This window comes from Orbilia oligospora (genome assembly GCF_000225545.1).
Source record: "Orbilia oligospora ATCC 24927 unplaced genomic scaffold scaffold00215, whole genome shotgun sequence".
Classification (NCBI taxonomy): Eukaryota; Fungi; Ascomycota; class Orbiliomycetes; order Orbiliales; family Orbiliaceae; genus Orbilia; species Orbilia oligospora.
This window is the reverse complement of record NW_011645772.1, coordinates 2809227-2821589: the sequence shown is the minus strand read 5'-3', so window position 1 is coordinate 2821589 and position 12363 is coordinate 2809227. Positions and strand designations below refer to the sequence as shown.

The following is a 12363-nucleotide window of genomic DNA, read 5'->3' as shown; positions in this document are numbered from 1 at the left end:
ATACCAATATAGCAGATCATGTTTTGATATGTCTATCAAAATGCGGAGTTCTGGTTCCTATCGAGAAAAAAAAAGAAAAAAGAAAAAAGAACAGTACTGGGGTTGAGCGATTTCCAAGTGGTGTTCCCCGCGCCTCAGTGCATGGTGGCTACCGAATCGATCTATAGCTAGAATTACAAGGGTCACCCCAACCACTTCCCCGCGGGTGCCCAGACCCACGTTATTTACTATTTAGGTAACTGCTATTCACATGCAGGTGTTTTAAGACATTCCAATGTATTTCAAGAAGGCATGTGGCATGACTTCATCTACAAGCGAGATGGTCTAAGAAAGCTTACACAGCCCAAAATTTTAGAAATTAATCTTTGACGATGTCGTTTTTGGCCTAGCTTTCGAAATCTCCTCTGAACCCGATCTAAGACATCACTCCCTGTGAGGGGTTTGTATATCAGTCAATTGTCTTGATAGGAGTGGCAATGTAGCCTACCCAAAAAGTGCTATGCTGAACGTTATCGAGCTCCTATCAACGATAATCAATTCTAATCGGAACACTGGTGTCTCGAGGAATGTAATTGGGAAACAGGTGACTTGCGTGGAACATGCTCCGCGGGAATTAATTAAGAGACAATCCTAGCAATGATCAGCAGAGCCAGAAAGTCGACGACGGGGAGGCGAGATTCATGGTCTCTCGCAGTTCTCCGATTATCATAACGAGAGTCAATATAATATTGAATAAATTAATAACTTGACCGAAGTACTACGTATTCACGGCTACGGATACAGAGAAACCGGGAAAGATAGCCTCAACCCCTCATCGTCTGCAGCCCGATTTCGTTCCTATTGCACATGGGCTAGGTCGACATTTGCAGGAGGTTAATCAGTCCTCGTATCCTTTAGCGTCCCGTTTCCTCCAGCAAAAGTGGGCTGATTTGGAAAAAAAAAAAGGATTATTGACCCATTTTGAGCCGTCACGGAGAGATGGCACCGCTACCCGTGGCGTTGCAGAATCCTAGGATAGCATACGCAAATAAGAAAGCGTAATCGACATATACAGTTTCCTCTTTAAACAAGCCTAGCAGTCAAAAAAGCTTGGTAGAGTGGTGGGCCTTAGCGATCTGGGAAGGCCTTTCGGTAGGCGTCCGATCAGTGCGCAAGTAAGATGTAGGTGTCGGCTTGTACTCATAAATAAAATGGCTGAAACATGTATAATTGAGGCTGGAAATTTACACCTATTTCTGGAACGTTACAACAGACTAACCAGTGCAAAGGCTTTGTTCAAAATTTTGCTTGTGAAAGAATAATCTCAATTAAATGAACGGTCAATGTAATGGATATTCCTTTAAACGCTCTACCTTTCCCCGCACTTTCCCCAAGAAACTTGGCTGTGAGTTAAGCTCTTCGGCAGGACGTCTGCGCCTGGGGGGGGACAAGAAATCGAAACATATCCGAGCGAGCCAATGACTACAAATTCTTCCAACACTGTTCTATTAATGCAGGAACATTAATGGCGGTCTCAGAAGACCCACACTTCAAAAGCAAGAAAAATTATTAGTGAGGGAAAAGCGGGTTCGGGAGCTACTATGATATGAGGCTGTAAAGTTAGGTGTGGTTATTGATCCTGGTTTAGAATCTCATGAAGCCGAGGCAGATGTATCTGTTACTTCCTATTCCTACTTGCGTACGAGCAATCAGGTTGAACTTATTACTGTTGGTGACATCGTTCATGATAATCCCAGTCAAAGTGGACCACACCCTCTCTATACCAGATGCAAGATAGTATACTAGTACTTAGCCTCGAATCCACTAGTACTATGGTCTTGCCCAAATATGTACACAGCTGCAAAGTGCACAGCGAAATGAGCACAGCTGTACAATTGTAAGAACTATGTGTACGAAGAACCTCTCAATCATATGCTTCTTTTCCGGGGTCCAAGCTTCCCCAGGATTGATAACGGAGGTACTGCCGATTTGAGCAGGTGGGGACATGCAGCAAGACCAGGGTGCTTCAGGCGATTTTCAACCACACCCATTCCCGCATTTTGTGTTGTCTGATGTTGGGTTTTTTGCGTTGCCATTTGTCACCAAAGCAACGAGCTCTGGCACAGTTTGGTTACGAGACTGGCTCTGGCCAACGTAAGAAATTTAATTAATTTATTCAGGTTCAATTTACTTGATTGAACATATATTATTTTGCACATGATACTAAGGAGTCTGCAGATTGCTATAACCCTGTCCCGGGGTTCTGATCTGTTGATCAATTCTCTGACCTCGTGGCGCGTTTTACGGGCAACCGGCCGGGCTATGTTATAGCTATAGTTGAGACGAACCCAGATTGACATGTAGCATTGCATTTCATTCATTGCCTATCGGGCTAGCTTCCCGATAGCTAGTCTGAGTCGATATCATAGCTCAGTCGAAGCTCAGGAACAGAAATTACAAGGGCAATCCCACATGCTGGAATCGGGGATAACTGGGTAACTTTTGTTATGTTAGGCTCCTGTTACCAAGACTCCTTGTCTATGCACCGAGACCATGTTTCATTATTCGATTCAGAAGGAGCGCATGGGAAGGGCTGGGAACAATTGACAAGGGACGTGGTTATACGATGCGAGTATTTGGGATTTTTTAGATTTTAGTCACCCTGATCCAAAATTTGCGAAACCGGACTATGGCCGTCAATGACGTGGTCCTTTAGGAGCACCTGTACTAAGCTTACCATGGCTGTGGGTATTTACGTTATCTTCGAATCCGTGAAAAATCAAAATAAGGCCTCAAGTCAGAGTATACGTAAGGAATTTAAAAAGGACAAGGTAAAGTCTGACGGTAAAAAGTCCCTCGTAAATAGATGCAATTCCTAGCTGTTGGGTAAATTAAAACTACATGGGGCTTGTGATTGTGAAAGCTAAAGCTATGTAAATTATACAAGAGGGAGGGTTTTTTATGACAAATGAAGATTAAAGATATGAAGAAAGTAGATGTTTCGATCCCGCTCCAACAGGTTGATATCCCGAGCACGCACTCATAAACCCTTCCTTAACCCCTGCGTCCCCGGTCCTTTAAGACAGCTCTGCTGACTTTAGTTGGCGCCCGATTTGATGTACCGAAATGATATTTTCGTGACTTATATGATTTAAATAAAAATGCTGATATGATACAATGTTCCGCTAAGAAAGAAAAAAGCAACTTTACAAAAGCAGCATTCCAAGGACGAATACGATGAGAGAGTAGAGAGAAGCACTGGCATGTCTCCAGCTGGATGCGGCACCGGTTTGTACTGGTGGAGGAGCGGGGACGGTTGGGGAAGGGGCAACCGAGGTCACGAAAGTGGTTTCCTCGCAGTCATCGGTTTCTGCTGGGGGTTCCTCTTCGCAGTCAGTAGTCTGTTCGGGTGGAGAAGTGGGAGTTGGCTCTTCAGTAGGGCCTGGGGTCGGCTCTTCTTCGCAGCCAGTCTCGGTAGGGGTTGGCTCCGGCTCCTCGCAGTCGGTTTCAGTAGGAGTTGGCTGCTCAGTTGGCTCTGGCTCCTCACAGTCCTCAGTAGTAGCTGGCGGTTGGGTAGGCTCTGGCTCATCTGTGCAATCATCCGTGGTGGGAGCAGGTGGCTGGGTAGTTGGCTCCGGCTCATCCGTACAGTCATCTGTGGTCGTAGGGACTGGAGGTTGAGTCGAGGGCTCTTCGGTGCAATCATCCGTGGTTGGCTCGGGAGGAGCAGTAGTTGGCTCAGGCTCTTCGGTGCAGTCGTCGGTAGTAGCTGAAGGAGCAGTAGTCGGCTCAGGCTCTTCAGTGCAGTCATCAGTAGTGATTGGGGGAGTAGTAGTTGGCTGGGGCTCCTCAGTACAATCATCTGTGGTAGTCGGCTCTAGAGGAGCGGTGGTGGGTTCTACTGTTGGCTCATCAGTGCAATCATCAGTTGTTGTGGGTTCTGGAGGAGCAGTAGTTGGTTCATTGGTAGGCTCCTCAGTGCAATCATCAGTGGTAGTGGGCTCTTCTGTAGTGGTTGGCTCTGGGGGTGCTGTGGTTGGCTCTGTAGTTGGTTCCTCAGTGCAGTCCTCCGTGGTGGTTGGCTCTGGAGGCGCTGTGGTGGGTTCAGTCGTGGGCTCCTCAGTACAGTCCTCAGTGGTGGTAGGTTCATCAGTAGTAGTAGTTGGCTCTGGGGGTGCTGTAGTGGGCTCAGTAGTGGGCTCATCAGTACAATCCTCAGTGGTGGTTGGCTCTGGGGGTGCAGTGGTCGGTTCAGTGGTCGGTTCTTCAGTGCAATCTTCAGTGGTAGTTGGAGGCTCCGTCGATGTAGGTGCAGGAGGCTCTGAAGTTTCACTATCACAATCCTCAGTAGTTGTAGGCTCTGGTGGGTTCTCTGTCTCCGAGGGTTCTTCCGTGCAGTCTTCCGTAGTAGTAGGCGCTGTAGTAGGTTCGACAGTAGTGGGACCTTCTGTCGTAGGAGGCGCCTCCGTGGAAGTTTCCTCCTCACAGTCTGTTGTCTGTGGGGGAGGCTCTGACGTGTTTGCCGGGGGCTCTGTAGTAGTAGGTGGTCCATCGGTCTCCTCACAGTCAGATGTTGGCTCCGCGGTAGTTGTGTCGCCCCCAGGATATGTCTCACCAGGTCCGGTAGTTACAGGAGGTTCTGTGGTAGTGGTATCACAGTCGATAGTGCTATCAATGGTAGTTGGGCCAACTGTAGTCTGAGAAGGAGGCTGTGGCAGATTGGGGATAGTGATGCCCAAGCCAGCAGCGGCGCAGATACCTTGAGTTCACTCAGATTAGAACGAAGTCGAAGCAGGAATACGATATGTATTGAGAGGATGTTCAACTTACCAACGGAAACCCCAGAAGCTTTGAGAGCCTCTCCAATGCTGCAGCTTTTAAAAATACATTTCCCACTCGCAACCAAGAACTGCTTGTTCTTGCAACTGCATTTGAAGTCCATAAGGCCACAGCCAGTCTCAACAATGTTCTTAGCGATACATTGCAATGCGCAACCAGGATAGTCGTTAATACCAATGGCTGAAACGGCAGAGTTTGACAGCAAAAAGGCTGCCGCCCATAGAGTCGAGATCTTCATTCTCTTGAAGTTGAGTCTCAAGCAAAGAGACGGAGGATGGAAAGACAACGAGAGACTGAGTAGGAGTCTGAAGCCAAAGAAAAGTAAAAGAGAAGACCTTCCCCTTCCTCGATTGTGGATACCTATTCGCTTTTGAAGTCCAGTTGACAAAGTGTCAAGCGATAGGATGCAGCTGGCTAAAGGTCATGAATCAGACCCCTACCTACCTATAGCCTCATAATTCCCAATTCTAAGATTTTCTTTTATTTTTTTTAACCCCAACCCTTCTCTATTGTGGCCCGGTCCCGATGGGTGCTCTAGCACTTGTAGGCTCCGGGGTATCTCCACATGGGCCTGTCGAACCCGCATGGAGCGCAGATTTATTATATCGCAACGTGACCAAGTTTCACGCTGCATTGTCCAAATCTGCGCCGCACCTTTCATCTTAATTCCTTGATACGTAGGTGGGATTATCTAGCAGGTGCAGGCCAAGGCGGGAAGCTATGCCATTTTCTTCTATACGAGAGAATTATAGTGGTCGTAAATGGCATGCCACCCATCTTCGACATGGAACCCTCCATCAGCACCCTAGTCATGCCGTAGATCAGATTAGGAGATCGTAGTTAACATGGGAGCTGGGTTGTGAACGTACCCAAAGTAATAAGAAACACTTTTCTTTTTCATTCTTAATCTGTAATTTTTGTTTTTATTTGGCGGGTGTGGTTGAGAACATTTTTGTATCGTTCAGGAACTTCGATGGAGCTAAGTGCTGTTGTCGACATGACTGTAGTCCACCCATTCCATTTCAGGAAATGTCTCCGGCCTGTAATCGAGGGTGGGTCGTTCCCCGCACTGACAGGGGTCTTGGAAGAAGACCCAGGATCAACCAGGGGCTCCACTATTCAGTTCGGCCATCATTCTGAGATATCAACACCACAAGGGCATGTGAGACCGAACCGACCGGCATCCTTCCATCCCGTCAGAAGAAGCAATCCAGTAGAAGGATATCGATACACCCGCATCGCAAATTGCGAAGGAATCGAGTAGCTTCCTATGCATATGACGTCCCATTTCTCAACGATATGGGGAAACAGAGTTCATTTCGCCTAAGCTATCTTTATCAATCCTGCTGCCTGATCCCTTCAATTTGTGGGGAAGATTAAAGCGAACCTTACCATGAATCATGAGCGAGAATCGAAGCTTGAATTGATTCGATACCTATCACATTTGATATCAATAGTTTCCGCATGTGCTTCTTGGACAAACAGATATCTGCGATATCGGATTTGATGGAGTCGCAACCATATGCTAGACCAGAATGAAGATCGTATCCGATTCATTTCCTTTCGGGGGCATTTTCGTGCCGCCTCTTAGGTTTAGAAATGATTGCTGATTCGAGTTTGGCCTGGACCGGAACCGACGTGAATCACAGGAAGAAAAAATTTAAAAGGTTTTCTAGAATTTGCGCGCACTGTTGCACTTACAGGTGTGTTGCGCAGTTGTGTTGAAGGGACGTTGTCCAACAACATGAAAGCCGCCAACGCGTCCACACGTTAGCTTTAGCGCTCCACGTTCAGGACCACGTCCCCCGATTCTAGAATATCACAATCGTCAGAACCGTAGCCATGTCTGCCAGCGATACGGAACAGGAGGTTCGTCCCTATAATCTATAAACCTATATATGCTATAATTACTAATTATGATATCTTGCAAGGGCAATAGCGGCTCAAGTCTGCACTATGGTACGCTATAAAAAAACATACCGTCCTAGCATTCTGTATGCGCAGGGACATGTTGAGGAAATAAAAGATACCTCCTACTAAAAGGCGTATAACGTCCTTTTGGCCGCAGGTACCACGTTGGGAAACTAGTCGATGAAGCATGTCTGGACTTAAGCGTCAACGCGACCCCACAGTTCATAGGGTCCTTGACGGAACTTGCCTGGGTTCAGCTTGGTACGTATACATACCCATTATAGATTTAGATACCGCCGGTCGGTCAATTATGAACCTTCATCCTTGTATTAACAGGTAGACGGCATGAAATACTAACTTTGCTTACACGTGGCGGGTAGATAACATCGCTAAAGATCTGGAGAACTTTGCAAAGTATTGCATATCCTATTCATCATCCAGGGGTTCCCAACCCTTTTCTAGATCGATGCATCATTTTTGCTAACAGGAATTTTGGTTCGGTAGGCATGCAAATCGAAGCACCGTCTCCACGGCTGACGTCCTGCTCCTCGCGAGGAAGAACCCAGATCTTCATGGGCTCCTGCAGAAGGTTGTAGACGACGAGGCTGCAGAAAGGGCTGCTAAAGCGGCGGGAAAGTCAAGACGATGATGCCATGATATTTCATATTACGTCTTAACACTCTTTCTTTTCGCGCTGTTTTTTACTCTTCCTCAGCCAGATACCCCTCACATAACTACTGTCTTATAATATTATCCTGCCCAGCTAGTATAAATGCCGGTACCCTAGTAATCGCCGGGCTATTCAAGACTTTTATTCATGCTATGGTCATGTTATCACTACCCCTCAGCGCCTATAAAACCGTAAAATGCTGATTCGGAAGGTCAACTGCAAAATGAGAAAGAAAGAAAGAAAGCTTAATAACTTAGGAAAATCCCCCCAACAGTTTCAACGCAATGGGAGAAAGAAAGAAAAAAGATCACCACGGTTCCTGTTATCACCACTGATTCTCAAAATACCTTCACCGGCTATCCGAGAATGTCCCCTCCCCCAACAACTCGCCCCCTTCTTTTCTTGTCCTCTTTTTCTTTTGAAACCTCCCTGCATTCAAGCCTGACGGTTCGAAAGATCACTAATAACCCTTTCGTAATTTTTGACCCTGGCTTTATAGACCTCAAGTCGAGATTCTTCGACCTTCCTATCCCGCTCATCTATTGAGTCTCGTAGAGCCGACTCTCTGAGCTTGTTCTCCTGTCTTAAGACTGTCCGCTGGGCAGTTTTCAATTTCAACTGGAGTTCTGATATATCACCCCTACTATCTGGTTGGTTTCCGACGCTGAGATGGATCGAAATATCCTTCGACAACGGGCTTGCAATACTGCCAGAAGGAGCCTCGTCTCCTGATCGAAGAAATTTAATGTCGGTCACGCCTGACTGCTGCTGAAGCTCGGCCATATGCTTCTCTAAAGTTTGCTGAGAGATAAAACATCCTGACTTGATGTACACTACGATCAATCAAAATTAGTTCTGAGCGGACCTTTTTTTGCAAATAATATCCCTAGGTAGCGGAGAATGACTTTTACCTTTGATCATCTCAGGATAGCCATTTTCCTGGCATAGTGACCGGATCTCCTTGGCGCAATTCATGATCAAATTGAACTCCTCTTCTGCATATGGATATTCGTACTCAGGCGATCGTTTTGGGAATTCCGCCAACATGATTGATGGAGTGTCATCATGGGGATATTTAGGAAGTTTCTGCCATAGCTCTTCGGTGATAAACGGCATAAACGGATGGGTTAGTCGCAGAGCGCCATCGATCACCGCGTACAATGTTTCAGCGGCTGAAAGTCTATCTGGGTCAATGTCATCCTCTTCATAGCTGTGGTAGCATTTCTATGGGGATTTAGGAGGTATTGGTCAGCGGTCTTTCCTTTGTATATACGCTGTTTAAACACGACGCGTTCCCCCGGGCGCCCTCTCAACATACCAAATACGTCGGGATATGATGACACCATAGGTTCTTAATACCCCGTGTTGCTTCCCAGAATCTTTTCTCTTCCATCGCTCCTTCAACATCCCGACTGGCAGTGTTCAACCTGTGCAGAATGTATCGGTCCCCAATCCCTTGAGCCATCCGCTGCCCGTAAGCCGACTTCATCGGCTTATAGTCGCCTGGGAGCATCCTCAGTGCTCCCTGGACCGTCTCATACAACCCGTCACAGAACTCACGGCATTTAATGACGCTTCTGGCGTCAAGAAAAATGGTTTGGGCTATATACTCATCTTGTCAGTATACCTTTCTTATCCATCTCATGGATCTATCACTTACACTCCGAAGTTGAGTCTACTAATGCAAATCTCAGTGCGTCGGCCCCACACTCTGGGATCCCGTCTGGGAAGCAAGTGGCCTGGAATTGTTTCGTCTTGTCAAGCTCTTCGCTGCTTGGTGCCAGGCTTAGATTCAGCTGCTTTTGGTTCAGAGCTTCCAGCGTGCACCCAGTTATGAAATCAACTGGGTCGATGACGTTGCCGAGGGACTTTGACATCTTCCTGCCCTCCTGGTCCTTGACCAAGGGGTGGAAAAGGACTTCTCCGAATGGAGCTTCGCCTGTCAACTTGAGGCTCACTGCAACCATTCTTGTTACCCACGATGGCAGGGTATCCGATCCTGTGTCCAACATTGTCGTTGGGTAAAACTCGCGGAAATCCCCCCCCTCAGGCCATCCAAGGGTTGAAAGCGGCCAGATGGCAGCACCAAAGCAGGCATCAAGCACCGCCTCGTCTCTTGTTAGTCGAAACGGCATATCCGGGAACGCCAATTCACCTTTTTTTCGAGCCTCCTCTTCACTACGAGCTACCATCCAACGGTTTGGATTTGACTCGTCAGGCTTTAAGGCATTACGTTCTTCCTCCTTAAGACTTAAGAACCATGCCGGGATCTGTTGGCCCCACCATAGATTTCTTGATATGCACCAATCTTTTGGCTCCTCTAGCCAGTTCAGATACTCCTTTTCGACCGACTCTGGCCGTATCTTGATCCTCCCCTCTCTGACAGCCTCAGCTGCTTCTTCTGCCAGATCGTCCATTCGCACCCACCATTGGGATTTCGACATCAGCTCAACCACGTCCCCTGATCGGTTGCAAATCTGTAATATCTCCTTGCATGGCTCTCTCTTGAGCAGGAGACCCCGGTCCTCCAGGTTTTCAATGATAGTCTGCCGCAGCTCGAACCTCTGCTGGCCCTTCCAAAGATCCCCGGCCTCGTTTACTGTCCCATCTTCTCTGAAAACAACTACGGATTGTAACTTGCTTCTCCTGCCGATCTCGCAGGCCTTTTCACTATGTCCAGGTGCAACACTTATGGCGCCAGTTCCAAACTTCGGATTGACTGTGAAATCTCCGACAATCGGCAGCAACCTACCAGAATACGGATGTCGGGCGCTCATCCCAATCAAACGGACATACCTTTCATCGCTAGGGTGTACAGCGATGCCCGAATCCGCCAACAGCAGCTCTGGCCTCGTCGTTGCTAGCTCGATCCAGCGGGGAGTATTATCGTCCTTGACAATGACGTACTTGTAGTAATACAAGACCCCAAATTCGATTTCCTCGGCATATCCGGGGATCTTGATTCTGGTCGGGCCATTAACCTCCAGCGTGCCAATTTCGTGCTCGGAAACAGCCGTTCTAAGGGTAGGGCACCAGTGCACGATGTGACTTCCCCGATAGATTACGCCCTGTTCGTACAGCTGAATGAAAGCCTCCGCGGCTGCCTTTTTTCGGGTCCCATCCATCGTAAACGCCTCTCGTGTCCAATCCACAGATGCCCCGAGACGTCGAACTGTTGAAGAGATTCTGCCACGATATTCGTCCTTCCACTCGTTCAAGTGCTTGGTGAACCTCGGCCGGCCGATCTGGTGGCGATCTTTTCCCTTCTCACGGAAGAGTTTCTTTTCAATGATGCATTGGACGGAAACACCGGCATGGTCTGATCCGGGTAGGAAGAGGGTTTTGAAGCCCTGCATACGATGGTACCTTACAAGTGCATCTTCTAGGGAGATTGCGAGGGCATGACCGCAGTGAAGATCACCGGTGATGCTTGGAGGTGGAGTGAACATCGTAAAGCACTTCTTGGAACGGTCATCGAAGGAAGCACTCTGAGAAGCCTCTTCAACATTGGCGAGACTTGGTGATGTGGACGGGTTCGTATCGGATTGGTTCTGGACACTGCCGTCTCCGAACGCCATTGCCGATATCTCAGAAAATTCCAAACCTCTCTCGTCGAACTGACTTGCCTCTGAAGTAGTCGCCGAAAGGGTACCGGTGATACTAGCCGGAATTATGAGTGGTCGCAAGTTCTGACGACCTCGGCTTGCCGTAGACCTCTCGATGATTTCAACACTCTGCTTTCGAGCATTGCTAAGGTTCGACCAACTTTCCTCAGAAGGCCGAGATGATAGTGGATGCTGTGGACGACGCCAACGGGCCTTGAAATAACCTTCTTTTTCCCAGATACCATACCATTTTCTCTCTACCTCACTTGGCTGGTATAGGTCTCTTCTGGATGATAACGACTACGATAATGAAATTCCTCGATTCAGCAAAGAACAAGAGAGTTTTCGAGAAGTTATAACGATGAAAAAGAAAAAGAAAAACTAACCGGATCCTGGTTGGTGGCCATTGCCGCTTCCCGAGTACGAGAGAAGTAGCTTTATCAATGCCGATGACCTGGATGAGAGGGTTTTACAATCAATAGATTGACGTTTTGGATTAAAGTTCGCTTCATAGAGCCCTACTACCAACTACAGCTCCAGAAAGGATAGATAGAGTGACTTGGCCGTGATCAAGTTGGACGGAAAGCTTGAAGTTGATGAAAGTGGTTCTGGGATGTGCTCTGGAAGTGTTTCAATAACTGGAAATGACGTTGAAGAGGAAATAGAAGGTGACGCGACTGCTGAGATAGGATGATCTCCCCGTAGCCCCAGCAATCCAGGTGGCCGACACGACACGACAACACATTTTGGCTCCCAAAATACAACACACTTGCTAACTCACAACTACGGATGGGATCCCAGGAGCTGTCCCAGGAAGATGACCGTTATCTCCTAAAATTTACGAGATAGCATACGATTCGATAGAGCTATATATCAGGTACCAGAGCCTACCCAGCTCGAGAAACAGTTCTTTAGCCTTTTTTGCATCAGCACGGTACCTTTTGTGTTGTGTTAGAACATGTATATAGATGGTTAGCGCGGGAATCCAAGGCGAATTTAATAGGACAACGTTTAATTTGAACAAACCACCTGCACAAAACTTCCCTATAAAGCACCAGCCCTCGTTCGTCAATGACACTCCAGACTGTTGTAGGCAGATGCAGTTCTTACACTTACGGAATGCAACCTAGGTATCTTCATTTGTGTGTCTACCGGCCGAAAGCCAGCTCATTCTCGCTTTAGTCAATCGCAAACGGGAGATTTGTCAAACCCTGGTAGCTATTTTAATCCAGAACCCATTCCCGTTATACTAGCTTAAAGCATAGACGGCTGGGCCGCGGACTGTATACGAAACGCCATAGGGCCCCAATATTCCGTTCGTAATTCTTAAGAATATCGGATTATTAATCAATTTAACTT

The 12363-nt window shown here is 47.5% G+C and overlaps 3 protein-coding genes across 3 annotated transcripts; 1 reads left to right on the top strand and 2 right to left on the bottom strand.

The window, feature by feature from the left end:
- Nucleotides 1–3185: 3185 nt before the first annotated feature.
- Nucleotides 3186–5056, bottom strand: AOL_s00215g826 (uncharacterized protein; the record flags this gene model as incomplete). The annotated part of the gene is made up of 2 exons (XM_011130028.1): nucleotides 3186–4738; nucleotides 4810–5056. 2 exons carry the CDS (start codon nucleotides 5054–5056, stop codon nucleotides 3186–3188), a joined length of 1800 nt encoding a protein of 599 aa, XP_011128330.1.
- Nucleotides 5057–6660: 1604 nt separating this feature from the next.
- Nucleotides 6661–7378, top strand: AOL_s00215g825 (uncharacterized protein; the record flags this gene model as incomplete). Its single annotated transcript, XM_011130027.1, has 5 exons — nucleotides 6661–6687; nucleotides 6750–6777; nucleotides 6907–6990; nucleotides 7110–7143; nucleotides 7234–7378. The coding sequence occupies 5 exons, from the start codon at nucleotides 6661–6663 to the stop codon at nucleotides 7376–7378; spliced, it is 318 nt and encodes a 105-aa protein (XP_011128329.1).
- Nucleotides 7379–7834: 456 nt separating this feature from the next.
- Nucleotides 7835–11411, bottom strand: AOL_s00215g824 (uncharacterized protein; the record flags this gene model as incomplete). Its single annotated transcript, XM_011130026.1, has 5 exons — nucleotides 7835–8232; nucleotides 8311–8623; nucleotides 8718–9001; nucleotides 9060–11304; nucleotides 11391–11411. The coding sequence occupies 5 exons, from the start codon at nucleotides 11409–11411 to the stop codon at nucleotides 7835–7837; spliced, it is 3261 nt and encodes a 1086-aa protein (XP_011128328.1).
- Nucleotides 11412–12363: the final 952 nt, after the last annotated feature.